Raw genomic sequence first — 15,962 nt, 5'->3', positions numbered from 1 at the left:
AGAGGAATTCCTGAAACCCAAATGAAGGCTGAACATGATAGTGGGACAAGAGGAAAGTACAAAGAAATAGAGGAAAGAATTAGGAGGCAAAGGGCAGTTATAGAGATGTAAATACAAGCATATACAGATGTAAATATATGTATATATGATGAGGGGAAATAGATCTATGTACATATATTTATAGGTTTGTATTAAGGAAACAGATGGACAGTGGGCCCCTACTCAAGTACTCACTCAACAGGAGAACATTTTGTTCTAACAATTTGGCAGTCTGATATGCTCACCTTCCTGCCATGATCGCTGAAGACAATGGGTGCACAAACAAATGTGGAAAGACCATTTTCTATTATTTCAAACACTCATTTTGCATTCATATCCAAGTCATAAACATTCTATCATAAGATCCTTCTACAAGGAATAGCTGGATGCCTTTTCTAGCTCACACCAGGTCCCATAGCTTGTTCAATTCATATATCCGTGTTTTCCAACAGTGTATCCAAAATTTGCAGAAAGGAAGACGGTATCTGGCCTACAGTTCTCCTTAAATCCATTTTAGAAACAAGAGGTGCATTTTGAAAACATCCAGGAAACTATGACTTGATAGCCAGCCCCCCATTTATAGATCGAAGTGAGAGTAAGGGTGAGCAAATCCCAACTCACTGCTATTGAGGATCAGTTACAGGGTAGAAGAATTCAGGATCCAGGAAGAAGCGAAAAAGCACTTAGGTGCCTCCAGTTGGGGGATTCTGTAGTATTTTGGTCTTGAGAAACTGTTTTAACCCTTGGCTGTACAGACAACAAAAACAATAAAATCCCTTTCTGTTTGTCTTATATGCAGCATCCGTTTGATTTCCATTCAGCAGGACAGAGACAGGCAGTATGAGACAGTGTAATAAAATCTGATGATGGAAGCTATGAATGTTTAAACCCAGTTGAACCATGCATAGTAGTTAATCTGGCTGACGTGAGATAGAATGTCTAATTATTTTTGGTCCTTTGAATTTATTTATTTGTATAGTTTCTAGATGTTTGTCATCACACGTAATGGCCAATTTTTATGTATAGCACTGTTTTTTAGATGATCAGAAAAATTTAGTCAGTTTGCAGGATTAATGCAGAGACAATCCACAGTGCCTTTTCTTAAGGCAGTACTTTGCTTTTGAAGGATTGTCTAATTTGAAGCATCGGAGATCACTGGACATACGAGACAGATTGGAAAAGTACCACACCAGAGAGGAAACACCAGTAAAACTAAAACTTGCTTTTGCTGGGTGATTCTCTTGATTTTCTGTTCTTTAGACCTTTTTTTGGCGTATTTTTCCCAGAAATAATCATGATGATTTATTTTTGTTAGTACTGCTGTCTTTTCCTTCTTCTTTTTTAAACATCAGGTTTGTTTGTTTTTCTTTTGTAGTACTATCATTGCTGCTTTTGTTGTTAGGAACCAGCCAGTTGATTTCAACTTCGAACAATTCCATGTGACAGTACAGAACTGCCCATAGGGTTTTCTTGTCTGTAAACTATATGGAACCAGATGTCTGGGTCTTTCAGCTGTGACACTATTACCCTTTGTAACTCATATTGACCCTATTAGAGTTTCCGAGACCATAAATCTTTACAGAAGTAGACAGCCTTATCTTTCTGTCACAAATCTTTTGGGTTTGAACGGCCAACCATGCAACTAGCAACCCAAGGTCTAAACTACAGTTCCACCATTAAGGAGTTTCTAATGACCAATCTTTCACAACAGTTAATCATTTCTGCCACAAGGATTCATTTATGTATTAAAACTATATTATGGTCTCATGCTGTAATTAGGAGACTTCTAGTCAATTTCAACGGACATTTATTTACCTTTTGTACAAACACAATAAAACATTGTCCTGTGCCATCCTCAAAACTGTTATACCCCAAGGCTGCAGACACTGCATCAGTTCCACTCCTTGCAAACCTTCCTGTGTTGCATGGACCCTCCTCTTTACCAAGCATGCTCAAAGTACATGAGACGGAGTCTCAATATTCTCACTTTTAAGAAGCATTAATCTATACTTCTTCCAAAACAGATTTGTTCATTTCTCTGATAGTCCATGGTAATAATTTTTGTGAACATCATCTTCAAGTATATGAATTCTTTGATCTTTCTTACTCATTGTCTAGATTTTATATGAATATGAGGTGATTGGAAATACCATGACTTTGCTCCAAAAGACCAAACTATCATTACATTGATGCTGATGTTTAGTGGTCCCATAGGATAGAGTAGAATTGCTCCTATGGGTTTCAGAGGACTGAAAATTTTTAAGGAAGTAAAAAGTCAAAACTTTCTCCCGAGAAGCAGCGCGTGATTTCAAACTACTGGCACACCTATGTTCTCAAAGTGTCATCATTGCTCCTTAGCACTCTAAGAGCTTGTGTGAAATGTTTTCCCAGTGCGAAATGTTTAATTTCGTGAATTTTGCTTCTGCGAGTGTTGATTGTGGAGCCATGTAATATAAAATCATTGACAACTTAAATATTTCCTTCATTTGTGTGTCTTTTAATGACACAATTGAAAGGATGCTTGTTTTATTTTTACATTGAGTTATGATTCAGACTGACTGGTGGCTGTAGTCTTTGATCTTCAGCAGTTAGTTTGTCAAGTTCTCTTTGCTTACAGCAGACAAGATTAGGGGATCTGCATATATCGGGTTGTTAATGAACGTTCCTTCAATTCAGATTCCATGTCCTCCTTTATATAGAACAGCTTCTCAGATTATTTCCTCATCACACAGATTCAATAAATATGCTGAAAGGATACAACCGTCACACACTTTTTCTGTTTTTAAACTATACCTTTGTTCTGTTTAAACAATCACATCTTGGTCTGTGTACAGATTTCACGTGAACACAATGAAGTCTTCTGGATCTCTTATGTTGGGCAACAGGCTCTGTTGTCATGGTTCACCCAATCAAATGCCTTTGAATAGTAAACATCTTTCTGGTATCCTCTGATGTCAGTCAAGACCTGTCAGCAATTAAGATGCTGGCTCAATGTGTTAGACTGTTTTCTAGGCATGTAAAATCAGTGACATATATATATGTATGTAAAGAGAAAGTTTGCTCCAAGAAAAATGGCTCACGCAGTTGTATCAGGGGCTAAGCACAGCTTGGTTGTCAGATTTTATGCTGGAAGCTTTTCGTGACTTGTGTGGTTGCCTGGGACTGGTGAGTTAGAAAGCTCAGAAATCAGAGACTAATGGAAACAGATGGATTGGTAGATCAGTTAGCTCCCATAGTCTGTAAGCAATATCATGGACTGCCGGCATCCGTGCCAAGAAAACCAGACACAGGATCTTTTCTAGTGGAAGGAAAGGAGGAAAAAGAGTATGTTCTAATCAGCATCTCTATTTTAGATATAAAAAACTCCACACCCCCAAAGAGACATTATTAGGTTGTGATCTGTGTTTTGTGGGGAGAAATGCTTATTGTCCAGCCATGCCAGGCCAGGCTGACACAAAACCTAGCTATCACAATATTATTTGTTATATAGCCTCTTCTGAATCTGGTTTGAATTTTTGGCAGCTCCCTGTCAATGCACTGCTACCAGCATTTTTAAATTTTCTGCAACAAAATTTTACTTGCATTTCATATTAATGATATTGTTGAATAATGTCTGCCTTCTGTCTGTTTTTTTTCCTTTCTTTGAATGGACACAAATATGAAATTGTTCCCGCTGTTTGGCCAGGTAGCTGTCTTTCAAATTTCTTGGCATAGATGTGTGAGTATTTACACGCCTGCATCAGTTTGTTGAAACATTTCAAATGATATTTTGTCAACACCTGGACTCTAGCTTTATGCTAACACCTTCATTGCGGCCCTCCGAGGACATTTATCCGGCCTGCCGGGTGTTTTTGCTGTCATTGCCTGTCCTGCTTAGCAGCCGACTTGTCCAGGGTGCATAGGAATTTGCTCATAGTTTTTTTTAACTATAGTCCAGCCCTCCAATGGTCTGGGGGACAGTGAACTGGCCCCTGGTTTAAAAACTCTGAGGACCCCTGAAGCCCAACATATACTCACTGCTCCAGCAAGGCTCCCTTTGCTTTTAAAAGGGGAAAGTTTGATAAGGAAATAATATTAGATTAGAAATTAGCTCTTTCCTTTTAAATGTTTAATAGTTTATGGATGTATAAACTATAAATATATCATATAATGAGTGCTTCATTGATTTGATTAGCATAAAAGCAGACCTCACAACCCGTGCCATTCACTTCTTGAGCATTTACTGGAAGCTACTGGACTGTGATGATTATCTCACTTTGTCACCTCATTCAACTATAAGATTACTTGGTGCTTTTCAATTGTAAATAGCATGTCCAGTGGCAGTTCTGGATGGTGCCCCTCCTGGGTCTGATTCTGAGGAATCCAAATTTTATCTTTTAGAGGAGGTGCTGATAACTGCCATGAAAGAACTCTTAAATGATCTATATTTAATTCTTGCTCTATCTCATAACTTAAAAAGGAATCTTTAAGTTCTAACAGTCAAAGAGAACCAACTACAAATGAGAAGTGGAAAGTGATAGATTGATATAAATATAGTGCAAAATTATATTATTATGGACAAAGTAATTTTATACTTTGTGATAAAATCCATGGCTCTTATGTACTCAAATTATAAATCAGATTTTTCTTTTAATTAGCTTTTCCCTAGTACATGACACTTACGGAAACTTTTCCTTCAAATTTGGCTGACTCTATGAGGATATGTTGGGAGAACTTTAAAAATATCTTAGTTGCAGATTGTAAAACTCCTTCTCCCAATCTCCCTACTTTTCCTCCCCTCTGTTCCTGGACTTCCTTATCTTTCTCCCTTTCTGCTTCCCCCTTTCCCTCTTCTTGCTCTTCCTCCTACTCCTCTTTCATCTTATTATAAATATTTAGTGGAAAAAATTTTAAATATGAACATACCAGAGAGAAAGTATAACAAATCTTCATTTCTACATCACACAATTTCAACTCAATAATGGTCATGGTCAGTCTTATTTACTTGTACCCTATCCCACTTCCTCTACCCAAGACCAGTGCACCTGCAGGCAAAACACGTTATGAAAGGACAATTTTTATTTTTTCCAATAAGTCTTTTAAAATGATTCTTCAAATAGCAAACATTCTAAAATAAACTACCGTGCCTTTATTGTGCCTAAAATGAATAAATAAGTCATTGATGTCATCAAACTTTTGGTGACTGTTCAACATATTCTGATTATTTCTATTTCTTTTGGTCATTCTTTGTTCTCTGTTTTGTCTGTCTTATTCTTTCTCCTTCCTATCCTCTATCCCTTCATTTTTGAATCAGGATTCAGTAAAAAGCATGTATTAAAATTTTAAAGATTATTTTATGTTTTCTATTTTAATTATTTCATGAAAGTTATATGTCAATCATCTTTGCTACATTCTTTATTATGTATATTGTGTTCATTAGTTACACATGTGCAGTCAAGAAAGCAAATGATGCACTGGAAAAATCTTCTGTAAAGACTTCTTTGTAGGATTGCAAAGCAAAAATTCCACTTGGAGGACCAAGATGGCAAATTAGAGGGTCATCGAAAATGGAGAAGACTCAGTGAGATAGGTTGGAACAGCTGACCTCACAGCCGACTCAAGCACAGTTATGTCTGTAGGAGGGGACCGAGTCGGTAGTGCTTTATTCTATAGTACTTTATGAGATGGGTCCTTCTGAGATGGATCTGATTTGATGACACCTAATCATAGTAGGTATATGTGTATCCCTGGTGTCGCTGTGGGGTAGGTTTTCAGCTACTAACCATAAAATAAGAAAACTGAGACTTTCTGCTTCCATGCACATTTATAACCTCAGAAACCCCATGTGGAGTTGATAGGAGTCAGAACAGATTCAGTGGTTTTATATTTGGCGATATGAACATGTAGCTTCTGTATTTTACTCTGACAGTTCTTCTTGTACGTTTCTTGTTCCACATTTCATATCAGTAATTTCTTCAAGATGTCCTTTTGTTTTCAGATCAAATAGTATTTGAGGAAATGGGAGCTGAGCAGGAAAAATTTAACTCAGCAGGCTTGTGTTGCTTAAATCCTGTACGTTTTAAAGAAAGGCTTGTCTTCAGAACTAGCCATTGATCAGTTCTTGGAATATAACCACTGATCCCTTGAAATAATCGGCCTGATAAGCATGATTCCAGATGTCTGAGGCTTTGGGGTATGGTGTACAGTACTTATGAAGAATGATTGTTTTGGAGGTGGGAGGTAAGAACCTGAGGTTAGCTTTAGGAGTGCCTGCATACTGGCATGACTGACACCCAATCAACACCTTGCAAGATTCAGGGGAACTTTTCTGGTTATTAGCACTGTCCACATGTTATCACACATCATTGATCCTTGTCAGGAGAATTAAATGTGTCGCCATGTACTTTCAGGCATTCTGGTGATGTAGTGCTTACGGTCCACATTGTCTGCTAACCAAACTCAGTGGTTGGAAACCTCCAGCAGCTCCGTGTGAGAAAGATGAGACTTTCTACTCACATGGAAAATTAAACTCTCAGAAAGACTAAAGTTATACATTGTCTTATGGAGTTGCTGTGAGTCAGAATTGACTTAAAGGAAGTGAGTTTGCCCATTGCTTTGTTTGGTTTGGCTTAGTCCATGTGTGCCTCCTCTAGGAAGAGGAGGAGCATGTTGGGCTGTGATGTGGTGTGAACATAAATCCACCAAACAGGGTATATTAAAAGAAGTATAGCATGTTGTCTATCCTGTCTATACTATTATCTTTTCCAGCTAGAAATGAACATTTTAGTTAATTTTAGAGTGCATTTTTCTATTGGCTTAGTGGTTTAGTTTGGTTTGGTTTTGGCATCAGTTCTGATCCATAGTGGTTCTATGCATAAAAGAACGAACTATTGCCTGGTCCCAGCAGAACTAAATCAATGACAATGAAGTTGAATTGAGCACTATCTTCTTGGTCATTAGTTGTTTCAGTGCACTGTTCCTGCTCTTTTGCTAGTGCCTCACATTGAGGGTTTCCTCTGCCCTCTCTCTCTGTCTTAACTATTTCTACTTTATCTCTACTTTGTCATTTTTCTTTTTTTAACCACTTCTTTTTCCTTATACTTTACCCTTTACAATTAATTTGTTTAGATATCAGTCCCTCTGATGTGATTTCCAAGGGAGTTGAAGTCTTAAATAACATTCTGTGCTACACAGAGTTTTAATTAGCTAGTTTGAAAGTAGATTTCCTGGTCTTTCTCTGTAGTCTGTCTTATTTATATGTCGATAAATAACTATTTATACTTACCTTGCATGTTAGATGTACAGTACCATGGTGTACTACACACTTTCTCAACATTTTCTTTTGATTTAACTTCGTTGTATTATAATGAATTATTTCTAAGAATTTTCAATGCAGCATAATTCTCCAATTTGAAGATGTTCATGGTTTACTCCAACATTGTTTCTTGATAGAGATTTGATTGTTTCTAGTTTGTTTTTTTTTTTCCATTCGGCGTTTTATTTGTTTCGATGCATTACATCCCTAGAAAAAGAAGCCCAGGATTTTCCCTCCCGTGAGTTTTCGCCTGGCCTCCTCGTGGTCCATGATGCCGGCAGAGGTCGTCAGCACGATGAAACCGAACTGCCGGGAGGGGAGCAGGTTGTTCTGCCACTTCTCTAGATCTTTGAGCTGCACGTCAAATCTCGGGCTGATCACTCCGCACTTGTTTAATCTGCCCGTGAGGTTCACTACAATTTTCCCAGCTCTGTGGTCATCAATGATTTCAAATTCACCAATGTAGCCGTGCTTCATCATCACAGTCAGAAACCGGACGATGACTTTGGAGCATGGCCTGATGAGAACCTGGCGCTTGCCTCTCTTCTCGGCATTGTTGATGCTCTTGAGAGCGTCGGCCAGGACGTTCATGCGCACCATGATGGCGGCACGGAAAGATGGCGGAAAGACGATTGTTTCTAGTTTTATGCTTATCCAAATTGACTAAAAATAGCATTTTGAGCAGCCTTTACATATATTGGCTACTACTATTCAAGATTAAAATGTGAAATGTGGCATTGGTAAATACAAAAATATAAACATGTGGTAAATACAAAGATATACACAAATCCCCCTCCAGTTTATATCTCTCCACGTATGAGGCCTATAAGATAGGCACTCTAAACATGGGTTATTATATTTTCCTGTAAAAGTTCAGGAGAGTAAATGTTTTAGACTCAGTATGCTTTGGTGAACAGACAATGAAGAAAGAATTGGCTTCATACTTTGGAGGAAGTAGCGACTAAAAATCTTAGGCACAGCACGGAAACATTGTCAGATACTGAAGGCCTAATGAATGGAAGCAGAACATTGTCCTGGGAAGTGCTGGAGATGGGTCCTGTGGTAGTGACATAAGCTGTTGTCAATTTGAAACTTAAGAGTGAAGGGGTGGACTTTAGCCTTTCAATCAGGTCGCAGCTTGATGGCCTCATTTGGAGGTGCTAAGGAGATAAATAGCTTGCTGGACACACACTCTCTCCCTGAGAGAACTTTCCTTTGACAAAACACATGGAGCTACACTAGAGCTCTGGAGCCAGAGGAGAAATGTGGAGACCCTTGCCAGTGCTGAGATGCTTACACTGCTACTGGATCCACAAGACCTTCCACCCACTGGCCTGTTATCTGCCTGCATGTGGTGTCATTGCATGTGCTTTGTGAGTCTGAAGAGGACTTTATAGATTGGTATCAGACATATGGGCTAGTATTGGACTTATGGACTTGATCTGGACTGGGTGGGGAAGTTTTCTCCATATTCAACTGCTCCTGTGTTTCTTATACACATATGAGTGTCTATGAATATGTTTCTCTAGTCAGCCCAGACTAACACAGGCTCCTTGATTTAGAAAGCACTCACCATATGACTGAGGAGGAGCGAGCATCTCAAATTTGAGCCAACTTAGTAACATGAATCGAGTAAAGCCCATGGTAGTAAACCCTTCACCATTTTCATTTACTGATGCACTACAAGTCAACGTGTTTGTCTATTCCTGGCTTGTTTTAGCTGGAGGTATTGAGTTTCTCCCTCATGTCTTCTCACAGGTGTTGTCAATTTGATTTCTGCATATTCTATATGGAGAAGTTCATGTGCATAGACACTGTTTGTGTTTCTGAAAAATGGTATTTACTAGGATCAAGTTATTGATGATGCAAAATTCTATGAGGAGATCTCCAGCTTCATTTCTATAACCAAGCCCATATTTCTACCTACTGTTTATTCCTCTTGGTTTCCAACTTTTGCATTCCAATCATCTATCATTATCAGTGTATCTTGTTTGCATGTTTGATCAATATCAGACTGAAGACTTTGGTAAAATTCTTCAATTTCTTCATGACTAGCTTTAGTGGCTAGTGCATAAATTTCTTCAGGCTAACTTAAGAAAATTAAAACAAGTCATGGAAGCCAAAATATGATCTCAGGTCTATCCTACTTCAATGTCAAGAATATCTCAAGAACAGATTTGATGCCTTGAACATTAATGACTGAAGAAATTCTGGTCTTGTGGGGGACATCAAGAACTTCAGTCTGAAGACAGCAAAAGTTCATTTAAAACATAGGAAAGAAAGAAAAGTGTAAGTGGATGTTAGAAGACGCTGTGAAACTTGCTCTCAGTCATAGAGTAGCTAAGGCACCTGGAAGAATCAATGATGTCCAAGAACTGAATGGAAAATTTCAATGCAAAGACAGTATACGAAGTAAAATATTTTAATTAACTGTAGTTAGAACTGAAAATGTGCAGCATATTTTAACTTTGATATTTAACCATTTGATGAAGAAAGTGCAAGCTACACTGAAAGCATTATTCAAAACAAGGCTCCAGGAATGGATGGAATACCAGCTGAAATGTCTCAACCGGCTGAGGAAGCACTGGAAGCGCTCACTCAGCTGTGTTGGGAAGCAGCTACTTGGCCCACCAACTGGAAGAGATGCATGTTTGTATTCATTCTGAAGAAAGGCGACCGAACAGAATGCTCAAATTACAGAACAATATCCAAAATATCCCATGCAAGTAAATTTTTCCTCCGGATCTTCCAACAACGGTTGCAGCAGTACATGAACAAGGAGCTGCCAGTGGTTCGGGCTGGATCCAGAAGAGGCTGTGGAACAAGAGATATCATTATTGATGTCAGATGGATCTTGGCTGAAACTAAGAATACCAGAAAGATGTTTATTTGTGTTCTCTCGACCATGCCAAGGCATTTGACTTTATGAATAATGACAAACTATGGATAGCCTTGGGAAGAATGGGAAATTCAGGGCAGTTCATTGCGCTCATCTGGAACTTGTAAATGGATCAAGGAGGCAGTCGTATGAACAGAATGAGGGGATTCTGCATGGTTGAAAATCAGGAAAGGTGTTTGTCGGAATTCTATACTCTGACTTTACTTATTCAATCTTGATGCTGAGGAAAATACTCAAAGAAGCTGGATTACATGAAGGACAATGCGGCATCAGGCTTAGAGGAAGGCTTAGGAACAAACTTCAATATAAAAATATGTAGATAACAAAAACTTGCTTATTGAAAATGAGGAGGACACTTGTAGATGACGATCTAGATTCTAAGCCATATATGGATGACAACTCAATGTAAAGAAGACCCGAATCTTCACAACTGGACCAGTGGATACCATCATAGTAAACAGATGAAAGACAGAAGTTGTCAAGGATTTTATCTTGCTCAGAACTATAATGAATGCTCGTGGATTCTTGCAGCAGTCAAGATTTCAAACTATGTGTGCATGGGTTAAATCTGCTGCACAAAACCTCTTCCAAGGGTGGAAAAGCAGAGAGGTTACGTTGAAGGTTTGACCCAAGCCCTGGTATTTTCAGTTGCCTCATGTGCATGTGAAAATTCGACAATGAATAAAGATTACTTAAGAAGAATTGATGCGTTCAAATTTTGTGCTGGTGAAGAATATTGAAAGTACCATAGACTGTCAAAAGGACAAACATATCTGTCTTGTAAAAAGTATGGTCAGAGTACTCCGTAGAGTTCAGGACAGCGATACTTCCTCTTACAGACTGTGGACATATTATCAGGGGAGACCAATTCCTGGAGAAGGACATTATTCCTAGGAAGGACTGAGTCCCTCAAGGAAATAGATTGATAGAGGGGCTGCAACAATGGTCTCAAGCGTAGCAACAATTGTGAAGACGGTGCAGGACATGGTGCTGCTTTGTTCTATTGTGCCTCGGGGAGCAATGGGTTGGAATCAACTCCATGGCACTTAACAACAACAAAACTAACATGCGGTGGTGAGCTAGTGTTTTAGATGTTGGACTGCTGCCCATCAGGTGAGCAATTTGAACCATCAGCTGCTATAAATGAGAAAGATGATGCTCTCTGCTCCCATATAGAGTTGTAGTCCCCAAAACCCAATGGGAAGATATAAGCAGGATACTCGGGTGGGCTGCTAACTGCAAGGATAGTACATTGAACCCATCAGCCAATTGGTAGAAGAAAAAGAAAACTGTCCCCTCCCATTAAGATTGTCTGTGTTTGGAAACTAACCATGCCAACAGGTGAGGAATGGGTGTACTTAATCCTGGTTTGTTTGGGTTTTTTTGAAAATGTCATTTAATTTTAAGTATTTTGTGGCATTTCCTTCCACATCTTTGTAATATACAAATTGTTGGGTTTGCTTTTTTTATCATTTTATTAGGGGCTCATACAACTCTTTTCACAATCCATACACACATCAATTATGTAAAGCGCATTTGTACATTCATTGCCCGCATCATTCTCAAAACATTTCCTCTCCACTTAAGCCCCCGGCATTAGGTCCTCATTTTCCCCCTCCCTCCCAGCTTCCCCCTCCCTCATGAGCCCTTGATAATTTATAAATTATTATTTTGTCATATCTTGCCCTGTCCGACGTCCCCCTTCACCCACTTTTCTGTTGTCCGTCCCCCAGGGAGGAGATCACTTATAGTTCCTTGTAATCTGTTCCCTCTTTCCAACCCATTCTCACTCTACCCTCCCAGTATCACCACTCATATCACTGGTCCTGTAGGGCTCATCCGCCCTGGATTCCCTGTATTTCCAGTTCCTATCTGTACCAGTGTACCTCTTCTGGTCCAGCCAGACTTGCAAGGTAGAATTCGTATCATGATAGTGGGAGCGGGGAGGAAACATTTAGGAACTAGAGGAAAGTTGTATTTTTCATCATTGCTACATTGCAACCTGACTGGCTTGTCTCCTCCCCGAGACCCCTCTGCAAGGGGTTCTCCAGTGGCCTACTAATGGGCTTTGGGTCTCCACTCCGCACTACCCCCTCATTCACTATGGTAAGATTTTTTGTTCTGATAATGCCTTTGCAACATGCCGGCATGGAGTAGGGAACCAGTGGAGAGATCAATCCTGGTTTTTAAAGTGTGAGAGAAATGATATATGAGTGAATAGATGTTAGCTTCAATAAAATTCTATTTATAAAGCAGGAGGTAAACTGAAATTGACCTTCAGGTAGTAGTTTGCATACCTCTTCTCTAAAATACATATATCTAATGTATATTTTAAAGTGAAGTGTTTGAGGACATTGTTTTTTTGCACAGTAAGGTTTTGTTGAAACACTTGAGCTCCACAGAAGTGTTCTAAGCAAACGGTTTAGTTCTCATTTAGTGAAGAGCGTACATTAAATCAATTTCTTAGACTTTTAGAAATCTGAGGCATCTGATAACTCTAGGGCCTGTATTTTGAGTCTCCTCTTTGTAAGAATATCTGCAGTAATTTCCTACTGCTGCCAGAAGAAAGGACAAGCCCATGTGGCATAATGATTACGTGTTGGGCTGCTAACCTCAAGGTTAGTAGTTTGAAGTTATCTGTTGCTCTTCATGAGAAAGAAACATCTTTTTACCCCTGTGAAGTGTTACAGTTTTGCAAACTCTCAAAGGCTGCTCTACCTTGTCCTGTAGGGTCACTGTGAGTCAGAATTAACTTGATGGCAGTGAGTTTGGTGTTGGCTTTGGCCATAGAAACTGACAAAAAATAGGTGGATTTCAAGAATAGCTCTGGGGAGTAGGAGACCGAATTCAGGGCATCACCAGCATCATGCTTTCTCTGTCTGCTAAAGGGTAATATCTTTCTTGGCCTTTTATAGATTTTAGTATTCTGGGACATGTCTTAGTGTTTCTTATTTTTAGATGGATCTTCACACTGCTGCCTCTCCATTGTGTGTTTTCTTCTGTTTATAGGTCATTGTATTGACATAAGGACAGCAGTTATATAAGAATAAGACACACCTTACTCTGTACGGCCGCATGTTAACATGCTTGATAAGGTCTTCAAAGAAGACTTTCAAACAGGATCACATTCACCAGTTCAGAGACTGTTGGTATATGCCTTCAAGTCTGTTCCAAGCGAGTGTCACTGCACAATAGGGCGAAACACCACTTGGTTCGGCATCAGGCTCACAATTTTCCTTATGTTTGAGCCGTTGCTGCAGGCACTGTGTCAATCCATGTCATTGAAGGCTTTTCTCTATTTTTCTGCCCCTCTGCTTTTCCAGGCTTTTAGTAGGTAACAATGCTTCAGAGTTACACAGAAGGCACTTGACATGTGACTGAAGAGAAGATGCTTTCTTGGAGGGGCGTCAATCAAGGTGATCTGAGTCCGGTAAAGCCTCTGGGAATGGAACCATCATGAAAAGTACAATGCGATCTGTGATCTCATCAGATTATATCTATCTACTTTCAAAGAAATCCAATCAATACAACTATTATGCAATTTCATGCAACAACCACAAAAGCTAGGGATGAAGAAATCGGAGAATTATACTGATGACTCCAGTTGAAAATTCATCAAACCTCCAATAGAGATTCACAGATAATTACTGGTGATTGGAATGGAAAACTTGGAAAAAAGAGGAAGAAAGAGTAATTAGGAAATATAAATTTGGTGTTAGAAATAAAGCTGGAGATGGAATGATAGAATTTTGCAAAACCAATGACTTGTTCATAGCAAATAACTTGCTACTATATACATGGACTTCTATAGATGGGTACACAGAAATCAAATTAACTACATCTGTGGGAAGACACAATGGAGAAGCCCAATGTCAGTAGCTAAAACCAGATCGGGGGCTGACTGTGGAAGAGACTGTCAATTGTTCATGTACAAGTTCAGGATAAAGCGGAAGAAAATTAAAACATGTCCATAAGAGTCAAAATATGAGCTCAAGTACAAATGGATTTCATGAACATCAATTGTGAGGGTGGTGCAGGTCTGTGGGTGGTTTGTTCTGTTGTGCAGAGGGTAGATATGGTGGAGAACTGACTAGATGGCACTGAAGAACGACTTTGCTAATCATGATGTCACTCCAGGGACTGGTCTGTCCCGATAACCTGTCCAGAGTAGGTGAGATGAAGACTCACCATCCTTGCTTCTAAGGGACACACTGGCTGTACTTTTTCCAAGACAGATTTACATGTTCTTTTGGCTATGTATCCTGTCAATATTCTTCTCCAGCACCAAAATCCAAATGCACCCATTCCGCTTCCGTCTTTCTTATTCAGTGTTCCACGTTCACATGCAGATGAGGCAACTGAAAATACTAGGGCTGGGGGCAGGCTCACCTTAGTCCTCAAAGTAACATTCTTGATTTTCAACACCACTGTAGAAACAATGCAATGGACCATTTGTTCTCTTGATTGCTGCTTCTATCAGTGTTAATTGTGGAGCCAAGTGAGACAAAATCCTTGACAACTTCCATATTTCCACCACTTTTCATTATGTCACTTATTTGTTGAGTTTTAAAGATTACAGTTTTCTTCACATTGAGTTGCAATCCACAGGGAAGCCTAAAATCCTGGAAATTCATTAACAAGTGCTTCAAGTCCTTCGTAATTTCAGCAAAGCAAGGTTGTGTCATCTGCATATTGCAGGTTCTTCATGAGTGTTCCTCCAATCCTGGAGCAGCATGCTTCTTCAGATAATCCAGCTTTTACTCGTATTTGCTCAGCACACAGATTGAATAAGTATGGTGAGAGGTTACAGCCCTGACACACACCTTTCTTGATTTTAAACCATGCAGTATTTCCTTCTTCTGTTTGCACAACTAGCTCTTGATTCATGTGCAAGTTACAAATGAGCGTATTCTGGGAGTATTCTGGGAGCTCCATTTTTCTCAAAAATGTCCACTTTTACAGATTCAACATGAACATAATTAAGTTTTGGAATTCCATTGTTCTAAAGGCTATTTATAGTATGTTATGATCCGTGCAGTGGAATGCATCTGTGTAATCAATAAAAAACAAATAAACATCTTTACAGTTGTCTCTGCTTTCAGTCAAGACCCATCTGACATCAGTAATGACATCCGTTGTTCCACCTCTTTTAATCTTGCTGGAACCTTTGGCAGCACCCTGTCAATGTACTGCTGAAACAATGGATGAATTATCGTCAGTACAATTTACCTGCATGTGGTGTCAATGATATTATTCTATAATTTGAGAATTCTGTTGGGTCACCTGTCTTTGGAATGAGTATAAATGTGGATCTCTTCCAGTTAATTGGCCAAGTAGTGGTTTTCAAAATTTTTTACAGAGATGAGTGAGTGCTTCTGATGCTTCATTAGCTTATTGAAACATTACAGTTGGTGTGCAACCAAGTCCTGGAGCCTTCCTTTTGACTAAGGATTCCATGCAGCTTGAACTTCTTCCTTTTAATATTTTTTGTTCTTGCTCATCTGCTACCTCTTCAAGTGGTGAAATGTCAACTCTGGGTTTTTGTTGGTATAGTGACTGTATTCTTTTCTTTTCTTCCTCTTGTGCTCTCAGTGTTGTTCAATGTCGCCCCACAGAGTCTGTTGCCCATCTCTAGACAGCTGGACATCCCTTGCAGAGGGGTAGTGGGGAGATGAGTCACTCAGGGTTCAGTATAGCAATAATGAAACCCACAACCTTCCTCTAGTTCTT

At 39.2% G+C, this 15,962-nt stretch overlaps 1 protein-coding gene across 1 annotated transcript; it reads right to left on the bottom strand.

The window, feature by feature from the left end:
• Nucleotides 1-7,518: 7,518 nt before the first annotated feature.
• Nucleotides 7,519-7,953, bottom strand: LOC101652589 (40S ribosomal protein S15a-like). The gene has a single exon (XM_045292744.1). It carries the CDS (start codon nt 7,931-7,933, stop codon nt 7,541-7,543), a length of 393 nt encoding a protein of 130 aa, XP_045148679.1. The 5' UTR covers nt 7,934-7,953; the 3' UTR covers nt 7,519-7,540.
• Between the last annotated feature and the right edge of the window lie 8,009 nt (nt 7,954-15,962).

The sequence above is a fragment of the Echinops telfairi genome, unplaced genomic scaffold, assembly GCF_000313985.2.
Source record: "Echinops telfairi isolate 266 unplaced genomic scaffold, ASM31398v2 ScPeMD7_2;HRSCAF=8, whole genome shotgun sequence".
Lineage (NCBI taxonomy): Eukaryota > Metazoa > Chordata > Mammalia > Afrosoricida > Tenrecidae > Echinops > Echinops telfairi.
The sequence above is the reverse complement of the archived record's forward strand: the minus strand, read 5'-3'. Positions and strand labels throughout refer to the sequence as shown.

Excerpts from the sequence above, each read along its gene's own strand:
- LOC101652589 (XM_045292744.1), bottom strand. The coding sequence starts at position 7,933 with ATGGTGCGCATGAACGTCCTGGCCGACGCTCTCAAGAGCATCAACAAT.